Genomic DNA, 14,320 nt, shown 5'->3' with positions numbered 1-14,320 from the left:
TTAAGCCTCTCGTACACACGGTACGATTGTTGGCCAACCGAGCGTCTGATTTTTGTCAAAAGGGCATGTGCCATGATCTTTCCTTGCATACTAATGGCACACAATTGTCGTGTAACAAACACGAACGTAGTGACGTACTATGAGGAATTTCAGCTCGAGCGCCACCCTTTGGACCCCTTTTGCTAATTTTGTGTTTGGTGAGCATTGATTCAGAGCATGCGCGTTTGTACTTTCGACTTTCGTGCGTACTGACCATCCGAAAATCTGGACGTCAAATCGTCCGCTGAAAATTTACTAGCCTGCCATCCAACATTTGTTGGCCGAAAGTTGGACAACAATTGTCAAAAGGAGCGTACTAACGGTAAGATTTTAGGACAACAGTCTGTCAACAGCCATAACGGAGATGGTTTTGACAGTCCCAAATGAACCACAATGGCTCAAAAAGTGATATGGTCCAGAAATAATTTAGACAGTATACAAAGGTGAATAAAGCAACTGGACCAGATGGCACACACAGACGGATCCTAATAGAATTGAGCTCTGTTATTTCAATGCCATTTTTGTCTAATTTTTAAGGCCCCTTTAATGACTTGAATAGTACTGAATTAGTGTAAGGCCAATGTGGTGCCTATATTTAAAAAGGTGACCAAAGTCTTTATCAAAAAAAAAAAAAAAAAAAAATATTCTAAGTAACAGACAAAATGGCTTAATGAAAGACAGAAGTTGGCAAATAAATCTGATTTCTTTTCACGGGGAGGTGAACAAAACCTTAGACAAAGGGGTGGTTGTGGACGTAGTAAATTTAGATTTTACCAAAGTGTTTGACACAGTTCCCCACACAAGGCTAATGTGTAAGATAAAGTCTACCGGCCTGGAAAAATCAGTTTGTAAATGGATAGATAACTGGCTAAAAGGCCAAATTCTGAGAGTAGCGCTTAATGATTCATACTCCAATTGGTCTAAGGTTATCAGTGATGTACCCCAAGGTTCAGTGTTGGGACCCTTACTTTTTAATACATTTATAAACGATATAGGGTCTGGGATTAAAAGTAACATTCCAGTCTTTGCAGATGACACCAACCTATGCAGTGGATTACCGTCCTTACAGGATGTCTCAAAATTACAAGGTCGACCTCAATGCACTGTTTCATTGGGCAAATGTGTGGCAAATGAGGTTTAATGTTGTTAAAATGTAAAGTTATGCACTTGGGGGCTAAAAACACACACAAATCATACATACTAGGAGAATAACTGGGGGAGTCAATTGGGGAGAAGGTCCTGGGTGTTCTGGTGGATCATAAGCTTAATAATGCCATGCAATGCCAAGCTGCGGTTTCCAAAGCAAGCAAAATCCTTTATTCTTGTATTGAGAGGCATGGACTGCAGAGAGAAAGATATAATTTTGCCCCTGTACAAATCATTTGTAAGACCTCATCTGGAAGATACAGTTCAGTTTTGGGCACCAGTTCACAAAAGGGACATCGGGGAACTGGAGAAAGTACAGAGAAGGGCAACCAAACTAATAAGAGGCATGGAGAAGCTCAACTATGAGGATAGAATGGAGGAACTGCATTTATTCTCTCGAAAAGAGGAGATTAAGGGGGGATATTATCAACATATATACATACATAAGTGATCCATATAGTGAACTTGGTGTTGAGTTATTCAGTTTAAAAGGTCATCACAGAGGACAAGGGAACACTCTTTATGACTGGGGAAAAGGGATTTCAAATCCAAATATGGAAAGACTTCTTCACAGCAAGAACTGTGAAAATGTGGAAAAAAAAAAAAAAAAAAAAAAAGACTACCTCAAGAAGTGGTTTTGGCCAGCTCAGTAGATTGATTTAAGAAAGGCCTGGATTATTTTCTAGGTGTACATAATATAACTGGATACTAACATTTATCGATAAAGTTAATCCAGGGAATATCAGATTGCCTCTTGTGGAATCAGGAAGGAATTTTGCCCCCTGCTATGTGCAAGTAAATGCTGTAGTATTTATTTTAAGCATTGTGTACCTCCGATTTTGCCTGGGCAAACTTTTTCTTTAATTCTACAATGTCTTTGATCCAGTGCACAATAAAAACAGTATTATGTACAGGTATCAATGTAGGATGGGACTAATTACTGCACAGGTTTTTAGTAAAACTAAAAAGGCATAGCTTTTTTCCATTTCGGATAGTGTAAGGGAGGGTCATAACCCCCTGCCACATTTTTTGGCCATCTGTGTGCGTGGGGAGATCTCCCATCACCTCCTGTCTCATAGGAAAAAAAAAAAAAAAAAAAAACAGGAAAGGAGAGGAATTTCCTACAAAGTGATAGAATTCCTGGTTGTCACCAGAGCTAGTGTCCCCATTGGAAGATGTCTCTTCCATTACGGTTCTGGGGACAACCCAAAAATTAGGATTTTCTTTTACTTTTGATAACAGTAAATATGACAAATAGAGAGGTTGAATCTCCCTAAACGGAGACAAAGAAGGCAATAAAAACCTGACAGGCGTCTTAATCTCTCTGCATGCTACCCGAATCGAATAAAAAGTTTTGCCTTTAAAATTTACTTCAAAGTGTACTTACACACAACAAAATTGACATTCTGGAAATAAATATCTACAGAAAATAAAAAAGGTGGAGATTTAAAAAAAAAGCACGATGAGAAAAACACTGGTAAAATACAGCTTAGTAAATCGATTCAAGTGCATCTTAGTTGATCAGCCTGCTTCAGCAAGGTCACGATAACAGAAAGGTAACTTAGGTCTGGTTATAACATACCCATTCTTTTCTCTCTTATATCAATAAGTTGCTTCTCCAAAGACCGAGATTCCTGTAAAAATATGTTGGTTTTAGGAACTCATATCCAATAGGTTTTGCACAACCTGCTCTCCTCTAGGAGGTCCCATGCCTGGGATGCAGATAGCATGTAATCTTTCATGGTTTTCAAAGCTACAAACACTAAAGTTCTATTTAATGGTTATCCACTTGTAATCCTGAGGACATTTACAGGGATTATAAATATTGTTCTATGTGCGCATAAGACTTGTTTGTCCTTCATGTCAGGGGATCAACAGTCGCCATCATGACGTCACGCATGATGAAACGTGTATGGAGGAGCCAGGACACACGCTAAACCTTGTATGTGCAATCTAACTGCGGCCATTTTGGAACCTGGCAGTTGTATGACCTTTGTGAATATTGATAGCGCTATATTCACAAGCCTGTAAGTGCATTGGTTAAATACCATATATACTCGAGTATAAGTCGAGATTTTCAGCCCTTTTTTTTGGGCTGAAGGTGCCCCCCCTCGACTTATACTCGAGTTACCGCCGTCTGCCTACATGATCAGCATGTCATGCAGGCAGACGGCGGCCAGCGTGTGCTATTACTATTCGGAGGCCATTCATTGTTCAAAAGCCGCGCCTTCTCCTCCGTGATAGGCAGAAAACTCCATTTCCCAGCAGTCAGTGTACAGCATATCACGGACATTCTCTCATCCTCGTCTGTGGTATGAGGATGAAAGAATGTCCGTGATAGGCTGACTGCTGGGAAATGGAGTTTTCTGCCTATCACGGAGGAGGAGGAGGCGCGGCTTTTTAAACAGTGAATGGCCGCCGAATAGTAATAGCACACGCTGATCGGTGCAGAGCGGCACATGGAGGCATGCACAGGACACAGGTAGGATGCACACATACACAGGACACATGCACATATACACAGGACATATACACAAAACACATGGCACATATACACAGGACACAGGGAGGTATACAGCTGCAGATGGGCATTGTTGACCCTCTTTTTCCACTTACAGTAGCTGCTGCATTTCTCACCCTCGTCTTATACTTGGGTCAATAAGTTTTTCCCATTTTTTTGTGGTAAATTAGGGCCTCGACTTATACTCGGATCGACCTATACTCGAGTATACAAGGTAAATGTATTTATTTTTATACGTATCTTCATTATTTAGAATGTTTTTCCGTTCTATTGTAGGATGATGCTTGGATTTTATTTATAACCATGTGTATGAGCTGCCGCTTTTGGGAGACAACCTGTATTATGCTTAACAGTGGATCTGGAGAAGGAGTTATGAGGATGGGAGAGCCCCTGGGAATATCCTTAAGCGCCTCTTACCACTAAATATTAGCGGCCCTTTTGCTCTGGTAAACTCCTGCTCGTCTCACCCTGGTGGTGTGGTGTGCATAGGTCCTGGGATTTGGAAGTTTCTCTACTCTTCCTAACTGCTCACTGTGGTCTCAGAAGATTTCCCTACTTTTGCACTCTCTCACCATCTTTTGAAGTATTGATGTTCAGCAGCTCATATTCCTCTATGGACTCTGTAATAATTATTTTGTGCACTTGTTAATTTTAGTATGCGATATTCAAAATTAAATTTTTATTGGACTTTTTTTGCACTTATTTTGGAAGGATTGTCATACAGCAGATATTTTTGTATACAAAGGAAGGGACGATTAAAATCTACATAAAGCGCTGTACTTTTTGGTTGTTTAACTATTCAGCTCAACAAAAACTGAAAAAAAAAATCAAGTTAGACTTACCGGTAATTTGTTTTCCAATAGTCTTTCAGGACAGCACCTGAGAGATCATGGCTCCTCCCATAACAGGAAACACCTCATCATTCAAAGCTTTAAATAGGAGGCCTCCATGCAGTTTTCTTCAGTTATTTGTAGAGAACCTCCAGCCCCAGCTGAAGCATAAGCAACAGTTATATCATAGTATACAGCAACAAAAGGGCGGGTTATTGCTGTCCTGAAAGACTATTGGAAAACAAGTTACCGGTAAGTCTAACTTGAATTTTCCCAAAACGTCTTTCAGGACAGCACCGAAGAGGATAATCGAGAGGGACATCAGCCTGTAAGACTTTACTATCGAAAGCCTGGTCCCCTGCTGTCAGGAGGTCCAACCTCTAGTGACGGGCAAAGGTCGCCCGACTCGTCCACGCAGCTGCTTTACAGATCTGTTCGGAGGTGGCGCCAGCCTTTTCTGCTCAGCTCACCGCCAAAACTCTTTTAGAATGAGCCTGAATACTAACTAGACTCTTGGCCAGAAAGGGAATAGGCTCTATGATAGCCAGTCTCAACAATCTGGCAATGGTTCCTCTGGTAGCTTGTCTTCCTTTCTTACTACCGGCATATGAAACAAATAATGCGTCTGAACGCCTAAAGTCCTTAGTGGCTTCAAGGTAACTTAAGACTGCTCTCTTAACATCTAAGGTATGGAATTCTTCTGCCTTCTTTCCCAATGGATTAGAGAAAAAAAAATGTAGGAAGTATAATCTCCTGAGCTCGATTTTGGACCAAAGAAAAAACTGAAATGGGGGGGGGGGGGGGGGGGAGAAATAAAATAATAATAAAAAAAAAAAAAGAAGAAGGCTTGAGGCTCACTAATTCTTCGAGCTAGCAACTAAAAAAAATGATTTTCAATGTAATCAGTCTCAGGGAGGCTAAATCCATAGGTTCGAAAAGGGATCCCTGGTCAGGGCCTGCAGAACAGATAAGTCCCACTTTGAACTGCCTCTGATCACTACCAGTCTGGACCGGGTGAGGGCCTTGAAGAATCTGATCACTAAGGGTTCCGATGAGATAGATTTTTCCAGAAATACCCCCAGCGTGGCAACCTGAACTTTGAGGGTACGGACTGCTAAGCCCTTATCTGCTCCTTCTTGCAGGAATTCCAGAATATTAGAATTATCCTTTTTTTTTTAAAAAAAAAAAAGACCTGCCGGACGTAGTGCACCAGGAGTTGAAAACTTTCCAGACTTTGGAATAAATTGCTCTGGTAACACTCTTTCTGCTAGATAGGAGGGTAGCAACCAACCCATCGGAAAACCCCTTCTTCCTCAAAAGCTGCTCTTCAGAAGCCAAGCTATGAGTTTTAGCTTTGCTACTTCTTGGTGAAGTGGAGGACCTTGTATCAGCAGGTCCTGTCTCAACGGAAGGTGCCAATACGGTTCCAGTTGCAGTTGGAGAAGGAATGAAAACCAAGCTCTCTTGGACCAAAAAGGGAGTGATGAGGATTACTGTTGTATCCCCTTTCTGGATTTTCCTTATGACCTGAGGGATAAGCTGAAAAAGGGGGAAGGCGTAACAGAGGTGAAACTTCCAACTGTGCGCCAGAGCATCTAACCCCCATTTCTGTTCAGGGAGAAGAAACACACCTGTGCATTTTCCTGAGTCACAAAGACATTACCTTCAGTTAAGTGAAGGGTTAGTGTGTGGGTGTGGCGCTGTCCTAATTCATAGAAATACTTGGTAAATCGTGTGTAGCCAAATCCCATATGTAAAGTCGCATATAAAGTATAGACCAAAATTGTAAATGAAAAATTCAACGAAAATAAAACCAAACATAAAACAGCAAAGTGACCCCCTTTGGAGTGTGTAGGTGTAACGTTGTCCTAGTTTAAAAAATACTTTATAAGTCGTGTGTAGCCAAATCCCACATGTAAAGTCGCATGTAAATTATAAACAAAATATAAACAAAAATCGCATATAGCAAATTTAACGGCTATGTTGGCCCCCTTTGAATTGGGGGAGGGGGAAGGGGAACAGGGGATGAAATCAAAAAATGACTTTAGCCAAAACTATTCCATCCGCATAAAAACCCCATATAGTGATTGATTTAAAAGTCTTTGACAAACATAACATTGCTGAATAATTACATAGGTTAAATCGTGACTAGTGCTCAGTGCAACTTAAGTGAAAAACTTGACATCTTTGTAAAACAAGGCAGGTATTTGTATTAATCTTGGTGACCAGGTGCTCGTGTCTTGTGATCATGCGGACACTCACCAGCTTCTTTAACCCCTGCGGGGGTAATGCGCAGTCACAGTGTATGCCACTGTGCGGAAATCCACAGGCTGTTTCTGGGTCACGGTGACGTTTTAGGCATAAGAGAAGAAAGAGGAGATTCCATAGCGTAAAACCATAAAACACTCTTTATTGAATGCAGATGACAGAATGATACTCACATTTAAGCAGTTTATAATAGGCAACCAAATGTCATCAAAACAGGAGAGCGTCAGATTTAAGTTGGTGATCCTCTGGGAGATGATGCAAAAGCGTTAAAATAGGCCACGCCCTACACGTTTCGTCATAGGGACGTCAACTGGAGCGTGCCTCCTTTGCGTCACCTCCCCTCCTTTTATACTGTGCGACGTGCTGCATGCCTGCACACCGGAAACCTCCAGCGGCCATTTTCCCTTAGGTTTTTGCGCGGCCATCTTGCATGTGGCTATTGCAGACCGGAGCCATGTGTATAAACCTTTAGTGGAATATACCTAGTGTTGTAAAAACAGGAAATCGAACATAGGGAAATCCGTGGCCATTTTGTGAGAGATTTTGCAGACCGAAGCCCAATGGAGCAATTGATAGGTATATGCTATTTTGCAGGCCGAAGTCCGCGGCCATTTTTGTTGTAGGTTCTGCAAGATCTATGTAGGCTATAGGTTATTTAACATGCCTGAGTCCGTGGCCATTTTCTTGTAGAATGTGCGGGGTATGCAAAAAAATAGGAGGATAGAAGCGGGACTTTGCATGAGGCATGTGGGTGAGTGTGTTGGACTGAATGGGTCCTGGGCTGGGCGCGTCGCAACCCCGGGGAGTGGACAAGACGGATCCCAGCATCACAAGTGTGTAGAAAATAGATAGATGACAAGTGTATGAACTGGGAAAAGGAAAAAAGGAAGCTAAAGCAACTCGAGAATGAGTGCAAAAGATATCAGCTCACACACCTATCTATTGATGCACCTATTTATTGTACAATGTATATGTTTTCTTGCAACTGTACAACTAATCTATGAACCCTGCCTGTTTATATACTGTTGTCTACACGTTTTACTATGGTCTCAAATGTGTTCTTTTATGATTGTATTTGGCTCAAGTACCTATGCCATTAAAACTTTTATACCATGACTATCTTATACTACTATCTGTGGAGATTACATTCATTTTTATCTTTTACACTACAACACTTACCATTCAGTCCAACACACTCACCCACATGCCTCATGCAAAGTCCCGCTTCTATCCTCCTATTTTTTTGCATATATTGGGATGGAGGCATGTTGGTGCTCTCTGCTAAAACAGTGTGGATTGGTCACAACCCCCCCTTTACGCATAATGTGCGGGGTATGTTTGGATTATACGGTGACCCCGTACGAAAAAACTTCTCCGTTCGAGTATGTGTCACTCTGAGCCACAGATTTACTCTATCAAGATGGAAAATAGACCCGTAAAGAATCATCATAGGCAGGGGCAGTATTAATTACTCGCACAGTATAATTAATTATACCTGACGAATTATACATAGAAATATAAAAAATAAAATTTAAAATACATATACATAGAAATGTTTAATATTTATTGCTCCAAAGTACTAAAAATAAATTGCATGTCACTATGTACATGCAATATTGTAAAATAAAAAGTTAACTAAATATGAAAAAAAATTTATAAAAATTTTATAATAAAATTAAAATAAAAATGATAAAAAAAGGGGGATAAAATAAGAGGGGTAGGAAGGAGACCGAGGGAAGATGGTGTTTGTGTCATCATGGATTCTATTATTTTTCACGTCAAAAAAAAAATTACCTTCAGTTGCCCCCATTTCTTGATGATCATATTGAAGATTTCTGGGTTCAATTGCCACTCTGCTTCGTATACCTGGTTTTTGCTGAGGAAGTCCGCTATCTTGTTTAGGGACCCTCTTAGATGGACCACAGACAAGGATAAAATATGGAGTTTTGCCCATCTTAGAATACTTCCTGCTAGGCACTGAAGAACTTCTGGTGCTTCCGTCTGTTTATGTAGGCCACCGCAGTGTCATTGTCCGACAGGACCTGTACGGCAGATGTCAGCAAGGCCATTTCCATTGCTTTTAGTTCCTTCCAATTTGAGGATCTTACTGCTTCTCTTGTGTACCAAGAGCCCTGAAGCCATCAACCGCTCATGTGAGCCCCCCAACCCCAGGAGCTGGCATCCTTTGTTAACCTTACTTGGACCGGGAAGAACCATAACAGACCTGCTGAAAACCTTGTCTGGTTCTTCCACCGCAAAAAGACTCCTTTTCACAGGGTTGGGGACCTTCACTAGTGAGTCCAGCGAATCTTGCTGGTGATGCCAGACTTTTAACAAGAAACTTTGCAGGGGTCTGAAGTGAAGTCTTGCCCACTGAATTGCAGGTATGGAAGAGGTCAGGGTTTCCAATTCTGATATGATCTTCCTGATGGACAGGAGCTGACTGGACTGCAACAACGACACTACTTCCACCAGCTTTTTCTCCTGGAAGAAAGATCTTTTGCTCCACTGAGTTGATACGGTACCCCAAGAATAACACCTCCTGCGAGGGAATCAGATTTGACTTCTGGAGGTTTAAGATCAATCCTTTGGACTCTAGGTGAGCACGAGCTCTATCCAAAGTTCTGCTGAGGCATTTCCCTAGTTTGAGCGAAAAACAGCAGATCGTCCAGATAAGGAGATACTGAGATTCCTTCAAGACGGTGCCAATGCTTCGGCCATTACCTTCGTGAAAACTCTTGGGGCTGATGACAGGCCAAATGGGAATGCTCTGAAGTGCAATTCTATTGATGCCATGTAGCACCCTTGGTTCAGGAGGTTTTTGACTAAGATGGAGTCCATCCAAAATCTTCTGTACTCTACTGATTGATTTAGCATAAGAAGGAACTTTTCTGAGGGTTTCTGAACGAGGAATACATGCGAGTAGAAACCCTGGAAGAACTCCCTTGTAGGGACTTGAACAATGACTGATCTCAGTTCCTGAATTATGGACTTCATGGCGAGAGTCTTGGCTGAATCCCTTGGGGCGTTTGTCACCAAAAATCTTCTTGGAGGTTCTTCCGTGAATTCGATCACATAACCCTGGGAGAGCATGTTTAAAAAGGTGCGCCACACCCCCTCTTGTGTCCCCACTCACCGGATAGAATGGACCCCTAGCTTTTCAGTCTGGGGGTCGTTCAGGCTTTGAGGTGTTGGCCAGGGATGGCTGAGTCACATCAATGTACCAAGAAGATCTCCAGTGTTTATAACCATCACAAATGGATCATGATGCCCAAAATAATGAAAAGAGAAGGGACCATAGTTAAGTACTGTTAACCAAAGAATGTATTGTGCAAGTGGACAAGTACTTACAAACTTAAGGTTAAAAATAGGCATGGATTCAGCAACAGTTTAAAACAGCAAGCAAACGCCGACAGCCTGTGTTCCACCTGAAAACCGGAAGCGACGTCTCGTGGATTAGGAACCGGAAATTCCGTCAACGCATTTTGCCCTCACATAGAGCGACTTGAGGATCTAATTTCCGGTTAACAAAGCCAGCTGTAAATACACATCAAGGTAACCTCCCACATAGTCAGCCAATCAGAAGCCGCAAGGCAGCCATTTTATTGGTTAGACAAAAATATCTCCACGAATATAATGCGTCTCCTACATGGGAAACTAATGGCCATTAAGTTGGTTAGATGACCAAAAAGAAATGGTTCCCACCATTAAAAAAAATTAGACTATTAAACTAAACAATTTTTTTTAAACTAAACTATTTTTTGATCCAAAAGATGTCACTCACATATGGTACTCGAATCTTATTACATACATATTAAACATAGGAAAATTGCATAGCTCATAAGACACTGCTGTGTAACTGAATATAATATAAAAAGTGAAATTAAAAATAATTAAAAATTAGGCTAAGAATGAACCCCATGTTTGAGATGCATTATAGTCGTGGAGACATTTTTGTCTAACCAATAAAATGGCCACCTCGCGGCTTCTTATTGGCTATGTGGGAGGTTACCTTTTATGCGTATTTAAGGCTGGCTTTGTTAACCGGAAATTAGGTCCTTTGAAGACGCTCTGTGGGAGGGCGAAATGCATTGACAGAATTTTTGGTTCCCAATGCATCCCCAATGTATGACACTGCTGCAGATAAGGTTGCAAAGGAGTCCAAAATCTCCTGTTTCGGGGAATCCGTATTAATATTGGATGTCATCTGATTAATCCAGTGCTCTAAATTCCTAGCAACACATGTTGCCATTGCCAGCTTCAGATTGAACATAAGCAATTGCCAGGCTCTTTTAAAGGAGTAGGTCCATCCTCATATCCATGGGCTCCTTTAGCGTGCCTATATCTTCAAAAGCAAGGTCGGTTGACTTTGAAACCTGCAAGAAAGCAGAATCCAGTTTTAGGACCTTGTTCCAGATGGAGTCAGGATATTCCTCAAACGAGAATCTTCTTTTGTGGGTCTGAGAAAAGAATGGTTTGTATCCAGCTCCAGCCATTCTTTTTTAATCATGTCTGATTATTGAATGGACCAGAAAAGTGCAGCCTTTGGAGTCTCCTAGACCTGCGTACATGCGGTCGTGCAGAAAGAGCTCCTTCTCCTCCATCCCCAAGGTAGCGTGGATTACTTTCAGGAGTCCCCCTACCTCGTCTAGGGACATCTTGTACTTAGAGGCGGCATCTGCCTCATTTTCCTCTTACTCAGAATCTGTCCCCTCTTGAGTAGTATCCTGGGAAATCAGACCTCCCATCTGTATCAGAGAAGCCCCCTGAGACTCCGATAACGGCTGCAGAGCCCTGGGTTCCCCTGAGGGTCCTGGCTCTTCGCTCAGGTTTGACCTGAGAGCTTGAAAAATGGCCCGGAGCTCTTCCTTAATGGTTGTAACCAGATCGCCACAAATGGATGGAGACTCCACATTGACTAAATCCGAGATACAATCCACACATAGAGGCTTTGTCCAGGATTCGCTTAACTTCTCTTTGCAAAACAGGACACCTTCTCTTTACTGGTTGAACAGAGCACTTAGCCTGGACAAACAGAAGAAAAAAAAAAAAAAAAAAACACCAATAGAAACCACACTGAAATGCTGCTGACACAGCAGGCACAAATCCAAAAAAATTAAAAAAACAAAACAAAAAAGACCCCAGGTGCACTAGGAAAGGACCCCTGTGCCCAAGAAAGTCCCACCACCACAACCAACCCATGTGGAGTCTCCTACAGCTAGGCAGAAGTGCTAACCCTCTAGCAACTGCACCGCCACATTCAACAGGTAGAGTAATGACCTCACCCTCCACCCAGGTGGAGGGTGAGGTCATTACTCTATGGGTTAACGGCCACAGTAACAAAAGGAACACCGTCCCTTATCTTGGCCTTGCTGGTGCCATGGCTTGCCCCATTATCTGCTGCACTTTCCTTCATTGCAGAGCGCATTGCGGTCGTGTGGCTTAAGAAAATCCGGTTTCCTAGATGAAAAAACGCCGCCGCGCTGACCCGGAATTATAACAAGGCACCAGGTGACCCTGCCCCCTTCCCCTGACCTGAAATGATGGCACGTGCAGGATCTGGAAGTGTCGCCTCTGACAGGTGCTCAGACTTACACCGCTGCTGGGGGGGGGGGGCGTGCCTCTGCACACCACCCATCTGCAAAGAAACTGGGCAGCACTCCCTGACGGTACAGGTTCTCCCTGAGCACAGAACGGGAGAGGGAGCCCACGGGACCATCAAGCAAGAGGCAAGTGGGAGGATCGCATCTCCTGCAGATGAAAAAAGAAAAAAAAAAAAAAAAAAAAAAAAAAGGACAGGCGAGAACCATTTGTCTCCCAGGATAGCCCTGAGCGATCATGGCTCCGGCTGGAAAAAAACTGAAGCAAACTGCGTGGAGGCCTCCTATTAAAGCTTTGGATGATGAGGCGTTTCCTGTTGTGGGAGGAGCCATGATCTATGTAGACCAAACTGTAGGACTTACCTTTTGTTCCTTAAGTGTCAGAGAAGCAACAGTCAAACTGTGATTCATGATTTTTGTTAAAACCCTGAAATAAAATCAAACATCCACTCACTGACATTCTTAAGAATGTTTAACACAGAAAATCAGACTCGCTTTTGCCACTTATACCCGTTATATACAACTGTTGCTTGCCCATAGCAGCTCTGGCCCAGCCTCATCCCCTTGCAGTCAGATTATATATCATATAGTATGAATGTCCTGACTCCCATTATCCACAGCACATGAAGATCTGTACAAGTCAGGAACATGCCCTTCGATCTCTAGCACCCTCACTGGCCAATAGGAATGAGTGAAACACAAAGCAGTGGACAGGCTTTGATAATTTCAGGAAGTGAAGATTTACCACTTAGAATGGCTTGACAACCGAGTGCAACAGCAGTGCTTGGAAGCTGCTGGAGACATGTGAGGGCACCTCTAGATTTGTGCATGCTACACTTGAGCAGTTTGCTTTCTTATTTCTTGATTTAAAGAACCGTGTTGAAAAGTTAATTGTTTTGAATTTACAAAAGCTATAATTATAATTTAATAAAATGCGTGAATTTTATTAAAAACTGCTGTATGTGCACTAAATTAACCAGGAACTTACTCTGAATCGGCATTTTTCTCCGGTAACTTGTTCTGAATGCTGTAGAATACCTGCATTCTTGTATGCATACAAAACAAAGAAAAATAATCAATGCACTTCTACGTAAAATTTTTTAAGATCCCATATACAGGAATATAGAGTTACTAAAATATTAATAAAACAGCTTTTAAATACAAGAGATCTATAACACAAATGCTTCATTTCAACCAATACAACAAAGTAGCACCTGCCCCCAACGTACAGAATTCTAATCTCAAAGTACACCAGAACTGCTTCAGTTTGTTTTTTTTCCCCTTAAGTTACTTTTGATCTACCATGATTTACAATCATGGTAGCAAAATGAATGACATTAAAAGAAATACATTCAATGTAAGGGGACCAGGCTTGAGCCAGCCATACGTAATTTATAAACGCTTACTCATAGGTAAAGGACGATCGCGCCACACATGCAAGGTATTTCCACAAATGTCAGAGCGAAAGCAATAATTCTAGCACCAGACCCCCTATGTAGCTCTAAACTGGTAACCCGTAAAGGCTTTTAAAAAAGTGTTGCCTATGGAGATTTTTCAATTCTATAGGTGCTATTCCACGAACGTGCACAATTTTAAAGCGGGACATGTTCGGTATCAATTTACTCAGCCTAACACCATCTTTTATATTTTACAAAAAAAATGGGTAATATGTGTTTGTATGCATTAACATTTATTAAAGTTTATTTTTTCCAAAAAATTGCATTTAAAAAAAACTGCTGCACAAATACTGTGTGACAAATTGTAAAACCCACCATGTTATTCTTTAGGGCCTCTGCTTAAATAAAATATACATATGTTTGAGGGTGCTAAGTAATTGTCTAGCAAAATATACAAGATTTTTAAAAAGAAGTCAGAAAAAGCCTGGTCTTAAAGTGGAGAGCAGTTAATATGAATAG

The 14,320-nt window shown here is 41.6% G+C and overlaps 1 protein-coding gene across 1 annotated transcript in view; it reads right to left on the bottom strand.

Moving 5' to 3' along the window:
* The window catches only part of CENPH (centromere protein H), a 48,215-nt gene that overhangs the window by 9,099 nt on the left and 24,796 nt on the right, over nt 1-14,320 (bottom strand). Inside the window, exons 5-7 of the mRNA XM_073623626.1 lie at nt 13,393-13,449; nt 12,768-12,831; nt 2,768-2,819 (exon numbers count right to left, since the gene is read on the bottom strand). Of these exons, the coding sequence (XP_073479727.1) occupies nt 2,768-2,819; nt 12,768-12,831; nt 13,393-13,449 (173 nt within the window). The remainder of the gene's footprint in view (nt 1-2,767; nt 2,820-12,767; nt 12,832-13,392; nt 13,450-14,320) is intronic.

This window comes from Aquarana catesbeiana, linkage group LG01 (genome assembly GCF_042186555.1).
Source record: "Aquarana catesbeiana isolate 2022-GZ linkage group LG01, ASM4218655v1, whole genome shotgun sequence".
Classification (NCBI taxonomy): Eukaryota; Metazoa; Chordata; class Amphibia; order Anura; family Ranidae; genus Aquarana; species Aquarana catesbeiana.
Note: the sequence above shows the minus strand (reverse complement) of the source record. Positions and strands in the feature narration are given on the sequence as shown.